The 11,780-nt window shown below is 34.6% G+C and overlaps 1 protein-coding gene across 1 annotated transcript; it reads right to left on the bottom strand.

The window, feature by feature from the left end:
* Nucleotides 1–5,776: 5,776 nt before the first annotated feature.
* LOC144552472 (disease resistance protein RPM1-like) lies at nt 5,777–9,321 on the bottom strand. The gene is made up of 2 exons (XM_078300453.1): nt 6,511–9,321; nt 5,777–5,790 (listed from the first exon to the last, which is right to left on the bottom strand). The coding sequence occupies exons 1-2, from the start codon at nt 9,272–9,274 to the stop codon at nt 5,777–5,779; spliced, it is 2,778 nt and encodes a 925-aa protein (XP_078156579.1). The 5' UTR covers nt 9,275–9,321.
* Between the last annotated feature and the right edge of the window lie 2,459 nt (nt 9,322–11,780).

Genomic DNA, 11,780 nt, shown 5'->3' with positions numbered 1-11,780 from the left:
GCAAGAGGATCTTTTTTAAACAGACACCAATGATGATGTTTCTTATTTTTTATGTTATTGTATTTTGAATTTGTAGTAGTGACAATTCTAGTTTTATTTAGTAATTTAATTTTCTATGATGTTGTAAAATTAATTTGTAATAACATTTCATGTTTTATTTAGTAATTTTAGTTCTAATTTTTTAGTTGGCATAATTTTAATTTCAATATTATTACTTTACATTTGACAATATATTCTTATAAAAAATAATTGCTAAATAAAATTTCACATAACCAAAACAACACAATTAAAACATTTAAAATAAATAAATGGAATAAAAAAATTTGAACAAAATAACATATAAAACATTCAAACAATATTAAATACGAAATTTATTTGTATAAATGATATGCATAAATAACTACAAAAATAAACATTTCAACAACAAATTAAAGGAGATAAAAAAAATTCACCAGAAAAAAGTCCAAATCGGAAATTTTTTTTTTTGAAAACTCAGATTTGAGGAATTATTCTCAAGAAAGGGATTGTCTGGAACCGAAGAATTATTCTCCAGAAAAATGGCCTAGATCTGAAGAATAATTCTCCGATTTGGACAAATATGAAATTCCCCAGTAAAAAAGTGTAGATTGTTAATTTTTTTTGTTTTTTTAATATTAATAAAAAAATTCGGTCAATGCATAGGTACAATATGACATGTAAACATATATTCAGAAAGTAGACATAATGTTGTTAAGCTTTTTGAACTAAAAATATCGCCATTAAAGATTAAAAAAAAACATTGTAAGATATTATTTGAGGACATTGATAATTTAATTTACAAGCATAATCTCGTGAAAAAATAAGGATTGAATAATTTAAGTATATTACATGTGTCGAGTGGTCAATACACGCAAATGGTTAAGTCGTGTCAATAACATCTTGATCAAGTTGCACTACATATTAGTCACGTTTAATCACATTTTATTATTTTTTTAGTAATTTTAATTTTTTTATTGAAAAAAATTCATAAAACTATTCAAAAAAAAATATGGAACGATTATTTAAAATATTAAAATGAAGAATTAATGTTAGAAAAAATATGTATCGTGATTAAATATGTTGTGCCGGGACCAAGACGATTTATGTATCGTGCCATGTTTTTTTTGCTAATAATTGGTCATGGCACGGGTCACGCGGGTCATGATACGTAGCTAACACATGTGTCGTGCCATTCTATGCTGTAATTGTGTTGTTTTGTGACGAAGCCAACTCCGGTGTGCCATTTTCTCAAGTTTGCACCTTTTGCATTAACTTTTGAATTAATGAATCTCGACCGTTTGATCAAAATCCGAACTAATCTGACCCGAGATGAACTCAAAATGGAGAGGATACGAATTCATTTTCCCCACTCTCGGTACAGGTAGGATCAGATGAAGTTGTGACATAGCAAATCGGGTACAGTTCACGAATTTTCAATCCGAAAAAAGTAATAAATACATCTAACTTAAACCCAAGGTTCTAAATAGCGATTATAGCGGCATAGCGGGGAGCAAGGTTCTAAATAGCGATTATAGCGGCATAGCGGGGAGCAAGGTTCTAAATAGCGATTATAGCGGCATAGCGGGGAGACCAAAAAAAAAGCTATTGCGAATAGCGTAGCTATAGCGGAAGCTATCACACATAGCGATTTTTCCTTTTCAAACTTTATATTCTATATTTCTACTAATTATCAACATAATCAATATTAGAGAATTGATGTAACAACTAAATGACAACTAATCTAAGTCTATACTTTTTATCAATTACGCAAATAAGAATGAAAAAAAAATCTAAAAAGTAACATTATTTAATAGTTTATACTTCATAGTATTACATATTATAATAGACAAAGAGCAATTAATTTTATAAGGTAAATGAAGTTAATATACATATTTAAACATTTTATAATTATAATAATAATCAAAATCAGCTTTCAATTGAAACGAACGATAATAATTTTACAAATGAATACTATAAAAAGAGTAATCAAAATGAATAATTAGTATTTGAATATTTCTCGATATAGAATGATAGAATAAATCACAAATAAAAATAGAAGCATATAGTTTGGTTTAGTATACTTATCGTAGAAGACCATGTAGCATTAGAAATAAGAATAGAAGTACAGAAGTCCATATAAATTGCAAAAAAAAATCATGTAGCATAGCGGTAGCTATAGCGGGTCTCATATAGCGGTAATAGCGGTCAGCTATTATAGCTATAGCGGTCGTAGCTGAGTTAGCGCAATTTTATCTCATAGCTTAGCGTTTATGGTCCGAAAAAGCTATAGCGTAGCTATAGCGCCGCTATAGCTAGCTATTTAGAAGCCTGGCGGGGAGACAAAAAAAAAAGCTATTGCGAATAGCGTAGCTATAGCAGAAGCTATCGTACATAGCAATTTTTCCTTTTAAAATTTTATATTCTATATTTCTATTAATTATCAACATAATCAATATTATAGAATTGATGTAACAACTAAATTATAACTAATTTAAGTCTATATTTTTTATCAATTATGCAAATAAGAAGGAAAAAAAAATCTAAAAAGTAACATTATTTAATATTTCATGCTTCATGATATTACATATTATAATAGAAAAAAAGCAACTAATTTTATAAGGTAAATGAAGTCGATATACATATTTAAACATTTTATATATTATAATAATAATAATAATCAAAATCAGCTTTCAATTGAAACGAACGATAATAATTTTACAAATGAATACTATGCGAAGAGCAATCAAAATGAAAAATTAATATTTGAATATTTCTCGATATAGAATGAGAGAATAAATCACAAATAAAAACAGAAACACATAGTTTGGTTTAGCATAATTATAGTAGAAGATCATGTAGCTTTAGAAATAAGAATAGAACTACATAAACCTATATAAATTGCAAAAAAAAGCTCATGCAGCATAGCGGTAGCTATAGCGGTCGTAGCTGAGTTAGCGCACTTTTATGTCATAGCTTAGCGTTTATGGTCCGGAAAAGCTATAACGTAGCTATAGCGCTGCTATAGCTAGCTATTTAGAACAATGCTTAAACCCGATCGATTCAATCCATTAATACCCGTAATTCAGTTGATCTTGTAGACGGGTTGACCCATTTGCTCATTATGGAGGTCAGATCGCCGTGCAAAAGCTGCGCTTGATTTGATTCACCACCTAGACATTTTGTTTCCACTTCGAGTGGAATTCGTATCCTCTACATTAACTCAAAAGGGAATCTTTTGAGTTAGTGAATATTGACCATCCGATCTGCTTTAAGATTCGTGTAGACTAAATCCGCACAAATGTTAAAGGACCCCTTATATCATAAGCAGGGGCCGGATTGACTCTTTTTAAGATCAGACGGTTGAGATTCATTCACTCAAAAGATTCCTTTTTGAGTTAATGCAGAGGATATGGATTACTCGGAGTGGAGCGTCCTGTCAGTATCACCTCACCTATTTAACACACGTGCTCTATGTCACGTCTCTGGTGTGAAATTTGGGTGAAACGGATCGTCTTTGACCTGGGAGTAGGCATTTGCTAAACTCGGAACGGGTAGAACCCGTTTTGCCCGGCCCGTACCCGTTACCCGTGGTACCCGTACCCGTTGCCCGGGTACAAACGGGTAGACGGGTACGGGTAATAAACGGACCGGATAACATGATTTAAAAAATAACCCGTTGTACCTGTACCCGTCTACCCGCCAACCCGTACCCGCCTACCCGTACCCATCTACCCGCATACCCGTACCCGTTACCCGTACCCATCTACCCGAATACCCGTACCCGACCCGTTTCACTTCAAAAAAATTTGAATTTTTTTGAAAAAAACAGAAAAAAAAAAAAAAAAAAACGGGCGGACCGGACCCGTACCCGCGGTACCCGTACCCGTCAACCCGCAACGGGTACGGGTAATAAACGGACCGGATATAGGTTTTGGCCCAATTACCCGTCTACCCGTTACGGGTTTTACCCGTACCCGACCTACCCCTTTACCCGTCCTACCCGTTACCCGTAACGGGTAACCCGGAACGGGTAACCCGGAACGGGTCACGGGTTACCCGTTAGCAAATGTCTACCTGGGAGGATGTTGCAAAGAGAAGGGAAGAGCGGGCAAGAGGGGCAGCGTCTTGGCCAACAACATTAAAAGGAATGTGACGCTGATGCGTGGGGCCTCGTTGGAAGAACACGTAGACAGGATTGAGTTAGTTAGGACTTAGTTTAGTCTATTGAGAGTAAATGGGTCGGGTCTGAGCTGATGTGTCAAGCTGACAGTGAATAATAAGATCCATTAGATTTTAGATTTTAGATTTTCTTTCTTTAGAAGTTTCGTCTATAAATAGGCAGTAAGCATAACCAGTTTAGATTAGACTATCATATTGAAAATTGTGTGTTTCAGCTAGTATTGGCCTTGTGCCGTTGTATCCTCATTTTTTTTATTGAATTTCAATAAAATTGTTCGGTTTCTTTCTATTCGTGTTCAATTCACGTTGTTCTGTGCTTCATCAGATCAGGTATCTGACACTCTACCGCCTGGAAGATAGAGCTTATGGGGGTTTCAAGTGATTGGTTTAATTTACATTTGAATTGCTGGAGTTTGTAACACCTTGTGGTGTGCAATTACTAATTAATTTCCAATGCACACAAGTTGTTCGAGACATTGCCTAAGTGAGATTTTTAATGTATATCAATCTATTGGAACCTTGCCAGGTTAACTTCACTACTGGCCAATCTTTCTGAAGCTGGTTTAATTTGTGTCGAGCAAAATAAGTGTGTTACAGAGGAGGTCGTGGTAATCAAGCTTATCCGTTGACTATTTGCTTTTTGACGAGAAATGAGGGTCATACCCACATTTATATTAATTGAAGACAGGTTCCATTACACAAGGGTGGTAATCACCAAAATAAAATGGAAAACATTGCTCAAAATATTTGAGCTTATATTTTGACAGATTGGAAAATAGAAACAAAAGTCAAACGAAAAATAAAGAAAGAAAATGAAAGGAAAGAAATAGCAAAATCTGAGCATAATCCAAGTAGGAATCCTGCTGGTACCTGGCTGGTACACATGCCAGTATGTTGCCTTCTCACTACTGGTGCGCTGGTACCAGCCACTCATTCTCCCCCACTTTTCATGGAATTTTTCTGTCTAGTCCGCACATGTTTTCGTTATCTAATTTGCTGGCTATCGTGTGTGTCCTTGCTTCATAAAACTGTATTTGCCAAAGCACTTCATTCTTGAGTTTCTGGATGCTCTTGATGTTGTCTGAGAACGTTCTTGCACAATGCTCCCGCCATATTATGAATTGTGTGATGAATATCGTTGACTTATTGAAATCAAAATAGTTTGTTTGCACGTATATCTGAATTAGAACAGCTGCCCATATTTCATTTTCTTCAATATCATAGTTGAAAATTTTCTATTGAAAAAAAAGCAATTTAAACCAATATATACATTCCATATATATAAGCTTATGAACTCTGTACAAAATACAAGGCCCAACAAAATATAGCAAGCATAATATGATCCTTTTTACCTGAACACCAAAACAGAAAGTACAAATATAGAGTTGCTAAACCAAAATATTTACAGTATCAAGCACTCTTCTTTATATCTACTTTGCCATGAAAAAGCACTAGGAAAGTGGCAAGAATGCATTTGTTATAAGAGTATACATACATGCATGGAGACATAAACATGTTACGTCAAGCTTCTCAACAAACGGAATAACAGAGCATGGATGAATAATAGATCATGTTTTAGTCATGTGGAGACGCCTGCGATAAGAAATGTTATAATAAGTTTAGCAATTGAAAAAGTAAGATGCGCATAAAGAAATTGAATAGACTTAGTAAACCATTTGAAAACTAAGTTTTGTGGGTCTTCTGAAATGCAAATTTGACTGCCATGACCAATGAAGAATTGAATTGGACAATACGTTCTAAACCATGTACCTGACCACTTTTTTCATGATGAATACAAAATCCTCCAAAAGTATGCCACTAAATTTAGGCAGCATGTGCCAGAAATCACTCTGCTTAATTTATTGATAAGCAGAACTCACTAAAAGTTTTTTAAATGAACTACTTGCATTTCAGAAGTCTTAGAAACATTGATATAGCAAGCGAGTCTCCCTTGAGTTTATTGGACGGCTGTTAAAACTGAAAAAACACGCATCATAATGGAAAGTTCTGCTTATTTAACAAACCTATTTTAACTGAAAAGTCCTTGGATTATGGTACAAGTAATGAAAATAGAAAACATTCCACAGGTAATTAATGAAAAGTTATTACAATATATCAGTTCTAATTTTTCTTTTCAGTTGGCAATGTCAACTATATAACTCACTTTTGCTATAAACCAATAATGGCATGATTTTGCTTTTGTTTAATTTTCATTGAGCACCAAAAAAAAATTTGAGCCCCTTGAAAAGAGAAAAAACATTTTAAAAGAGGAATTTTTTTAACGAAAAAAATAAGGCAAGATGTAATGTATACCTGAAAGTGATCTTGGCTCTGTAATGTAACAGTAGAAATGCCACAGTTTATGGCGCCCGGTAGCCATCCTTCCGTAATTCATAGATAATTGTCTGCAGAACATATTTTTAAGGGAACTCAGGTGCTCAATGCCCTTAGGGATCTCATCTAGCTGTTCCAAATCGGTAAGAGTAATATCTTCAAGGCATACCATTGTGTCCCTCTCCATGTCCACACAAACAAGATTCGGCATGTATACCAACTCGAGGCATTTCAGTTTAGGAAACCAGCCAGCTTGAAAAACTAATTGCTGCCCCTCATATGCTCTTTTGAGGGACAAGTATGTTAGATTTCTCAAATGGGAAAGAGATGGAAGAGGATCTTCATTCAGCTGAGACCAACTGAGCCACAACGCCTGAATGTATTCCCCTGAAATTTTGAAAAGAGGGGATTCAAACATTTTTATTTTCAATTTCCCAACGAGTTCTAACTTCTGAGGTTGCTGGGGTGGCTGTGTCAGATATTCCAAGTGGAGATACTCATTCTGATGGCTTGCACTAATAACCAAGGAGGATAAAAAGAGCATCTTTGATAATGATGCGCATAAATCTACCCAATGGTTTTCTTTGACATTCATGATTCTCAAGCTTCTTAATTGAGTTAGATTTTCTAATTCTTTAACTACCTCAGAATTTGATTCTAGTACCAGCAAAGTTTGCAATTCCTTCAGGTAACTCATGCCTTTTGGTAATGAGATCCCAGTAAGGCACCTAAAGGATCTATATGATTTATTGATAACAATTTCAGCAAAGATGTGACGTATCCTTTTGAGATTATATATGCAATCAGGAAGTTTCTTTATTTTTGAACCACGAAGTTGAAGAGTTTGTAAAAAGTGAAGTTTCTTGATAGAATTTGGTAAACACTCTACCTTTGTATCCCTTAGACCCAAATAATGGAGATTGAATAAATCTCCAATTGCATCTGGAATGGTTTTGATGGGCAAACCGTGTAAATACAGAATCGAAAGATATCTTGACTGGTTAAAGATTGAAGTTAGCAAGGGAGACGAGACAACAGCAGGGTTGAATGATATGAATGCTCTTAGTTGCTGTAAATGGACATCATATCCAATCTCTTTGCTAAATTTTATTACTGAAAGCCGGCGAGTATACATATCGACAATTACTGGCTTGTTATCCTCATGCAGCACACCGAAGTTTTCCTTCATGCATAAAGAAGTTGCTAATTCTCGTAATGTATCATGCACTCGACATCTCCTCACCCTCCCAAAATGATTTCGGGATACCACTTGTAACATGCTGCGATGGATGAGCTGTATGAGATAGCCTTCTGCCACCTCTTCTAATGTGCTTCCTCCCTTTTGTTCTATAAAACCCTCTGCTATCCAAAGCATGATAAGTATTTTCCTTGAATGGAGATAATCCTCTGGAAACATGCAAGTGTAAAGGAAGCAATTTTTTAGATGCCTTGGAAGATAGTGGAAGCTTAGATATAAAATATTTCTCAGGTGATCAAATATAGGATTATTGTCCAACTCCCATGATAGTTGATCATTGATCCGTTTCCATTCAAATTCAGTTTTCTCACATAAAGATAACACACCACCAATAGAAACAAGAGCAAGTGGCAAGCCGTCACACCTAGAAATAATCTCCCTTGCCCACTTCTCCAGGGGAGGAGGACATTCATGGTTTTCTTCCCGCTGAAATGCCTTCTTACAAAAGAGGTTCCAGGATTCATAATCCGGCAAACGTTTGAGCTCTAGTCTATTGCTTTCTTGAGCAAGAAAAGCTAATTGAGCAATTCTGCTAGTGATAACTATTCGGCTTCTTTGATGGCTACCAATAAGTATATTACATAAATCCTGACAAGCTTTGGGGTCCCATGCATCATCTAATACAATTAAATACTTCTTTTCAATCAGGAGCTTCCTTGTGGTTTCTTTCAATTCCCTTATATCCATGGTGATTGTGTTGATCGGACCTTTTTTCTCGCTTTTACAAATTTCAGATATCAAGTTTTGTAGAAGATTGTCAAACCTATAATTTTGAGAGAGATAAATCCATGCATGACAATCAAAGTTGTCTTTCTCTTTGTTGAAAACGTTGGTAACTAGAGTTGTTTTGCCAATGCCACCCATTCCCCACACTGTTATTAGAGTGAGATTTCGCTCGTTAGAATAGAGACAGCTTGTCAACTTCAATCTATATTCTTCTATTCCTACTATCTCACCTTCATCAATGTAATGGGCTGAGAAAGCTAGATGTTGTGCACACTCAATTGAGTAGTCTGATGAGTTCTTAAGGAGTCCCACATTTGTAGTAGGAACCCAACGCTCTTTAATTCTGGCAAGATGCTCAAGGTTCCTCTCTACAGCTTGTAGTTGAGAGGTAATTTGTTTTAAATCAACCAATGATTTTCGATCTTTAAATATTCTTTCAACATAATACCATATTCCACCCAGCTTCTTGTTATCTACCAAATACACAAATTCATCCACAACATCTGTTATACGATTTGCTACCTTCTGTACTTCCCCTATCCAAGCTAACTCAGCTTTATTGCTTTGATTACCCATTTCAATTTGTTCGATAAATGCCTTCATCACTCGAAGTTCACTACTGATGTTATTCATGCTTGTGTCGAGGTCCGACAATGTCGAAAAAAGCTCTGGTACCTGTGAAGTTGTCAGAGTTGCTAATTGATTGGCCAATGCAGCTCCAAGGACTTCAAGGGCCCCAATAATAGCTGTGTTGGCCATCGTGCTTCCTCTAATATTTGACCGCCTTCAACTGCCCTCTTCATCCATGCTTCAACTGTCCAAAGTACAAGTAGCAAATTATAGTTGTGTAAATCAAAATTTAAATTATTACAGTAAGATTTATATATTCACACATATTATCACCTCTTCTCACATTATCAAAATAGTTATATGGGCAAGCAGCCAAACTTTTTTATATCTGTATTTTATAAACTAGACTGAATAATATGAGTCCAATGATGATTGACATATCTAATTGTACATTCAAGTGATCATGATGAGAACAAGAAAAATATGTATTGTACTTTCTAATTGAGAAGAGATCCAATGCTTTCACGACGCAGAGCTCTTTTCTCTTCATCAAAATAAAATATTCAAATATTTTAGTGGCTTTCGGTAGAAACATCTTTTGTTGGATATATAGTTTAAAAAGAAAAACTAGGAAGCAATGATCTGCAGGCTTGTTTTGGAAGGAAAAATTCTTATAAAGATAATTTCATTTAAAAGGGGATCTATATACGGATACATGTATATGTACTTTTTGCTCATCAAAGGAAAATTTTGGTCACTTGTTTATTTGATGCTCTTGTGTTCAGGTTAATTTGACATTACATAACTAGGCAAATGTGCATGTCAGTATCATGAGTCTGGACGCTGGTTTCAAATTCATTTTGAGTCTTGACACTGACAGTTTTGTCTTTTTTTTGTAAATTCAGATGTAATTATGTAAATTGAGAAATTTCTTTAATGCCATAAAAAAGTTGGTCTCTAAAGTCTCCACTACGTCTTCTCTTCTGCTCCTATGGCATCTACCTCAAAACATAAAAATGAAACTTATAATTTCTCTGAAGTCCCCAGAAAATTAAATGAATTTGCAACAAATCAGTCACAAATCACTCGATTTAGAGGTAAAGCCGTACTTAAAATATGCCTTTACCCCTTTTTCTCCGTAACAGAAAGAAAGCCAGAGAACTTAGAATTCAGATCCACTGCCTTTCCTGATTAGAATATTGAGATCTGAGTCGTTTGTTTTAATCTGGCATAAATCTCAAACAGACCCTTTTTGTATTCTAAATAGCTAGGCACCAAATTGATTTTAGCTTGACTGAGAGTAGTCTACCTTATATTCCTGAGAGGATACAGATTTGAGAACTTACGTACCCGGCCCGAACATAGCAGAGAGATGTCTTTGAATATGCAATGGTAAGAAGTGCTTAAACTAATACTAATCTGCATATTTCATTGATATAGACATCTGGTCTGCTAAAGTGATAATAATTTACTAAAGTTGTCACAGAAAATAACAAAGTGTTATCTTGAATTTGAGTGTCACATTTTAAGAAAAGAAAACTATTATATTTTTAATTTATTCAGTCATAGGAGCAAATTCATACAAGTGATTGAATTATGTTTGCAAAAAGAGTAATTACATGAGTGACTCAACCGTATCGTTATTCTAGTCTATGTAATGCAGTTGAAATAACTAGATATGAAATAAATTGCTAGATTAACTCATTAAATAGAAATGAAGTGAGAATAATTACCAAATTGGTCCCTCTTCAATCAGTCTCCACTCCCTCTTCTCTTATGTTCCTTCAACACGCTAGCTCCTATGGCATCTATGGTCCTCATACATAAAAATCACTCGATTCAGAGGTAATAAAGCCATACTTAAAAAAAATCAAATATGTCTTTGCCCCGTTTTTCTCCGTAACAGAGGTAAGCAGGCCAGAGAACTTAGAATTCATATCCATTGCCATACCTGACCGTGTAGAATATTTGAGATCTGAGTCGTTCGTTTTAATCTGGCATAAATCTCAGAATGGACCCTACGTACCTGACCATAGCAGGAAGATGTGTTTAGAATTTAGATATGCAATGGTAAGAGGTGTTTAAACTAATACTAATTTATCTGCATATTTCATTGACATAGGCATCTGGTCTGCTAAACTAATAATTTACTAGAGTTGTCACAGAAAATAACAAAGTGTTAGTGTCACATATTAATTAATAAAATTATTATATTTTGGAATTGTTAATTTATTCAGACATACGAGCAAATTCTAACAAGTGAATATAATTATGCCTGCGAAAAGAGTAAGTACATGAATAACTAGATATGAAAATAAATTGCTAGATTAACTCATTAAATACAAATGAATTGAGAATAATTACCAACCTAGTTACTTACATCTTAGGGAAGAAAATTATACATGCAGACCTTTCCCAGCACCAGCCACTAGATGAATTATGTATGTAATTAAGTTGTACTTGGCTGGTTTTTTAGTTGGAGAGGAGAAACTAGCTAGAGATGTAATATAGAGAACAGAGATAGCTTCAACAAAGGAGATGTCATACATTAAGGACGGAATTGTCAGTCCCACATGCTTAATCATTATTTTTATTTTTATTTTAAGAATTGTGATGAAAATACAGTTCAGTTATGCTACTTGTCAATCTGTCGAAATCAATTATATTTGGAACAAATACATCATTTTGACTAACG

Source organism: Carex rostrata, chromosome 4 (assembly GCF_964058835.1).
Source record: "Carex rostrata chromosome 4, lpCarRost1.2, whole genome shotgun sequence".
Taxonomy (NCBI): Eukaryota; Viridiplantae; Streptophyta; class Magnoliopsida; order Poales; family Cyperaceae; genus Carex; species Carex rostrata.
This window is presented reverse-complemented; position numbering and strand designations above follow the sequence as displayed.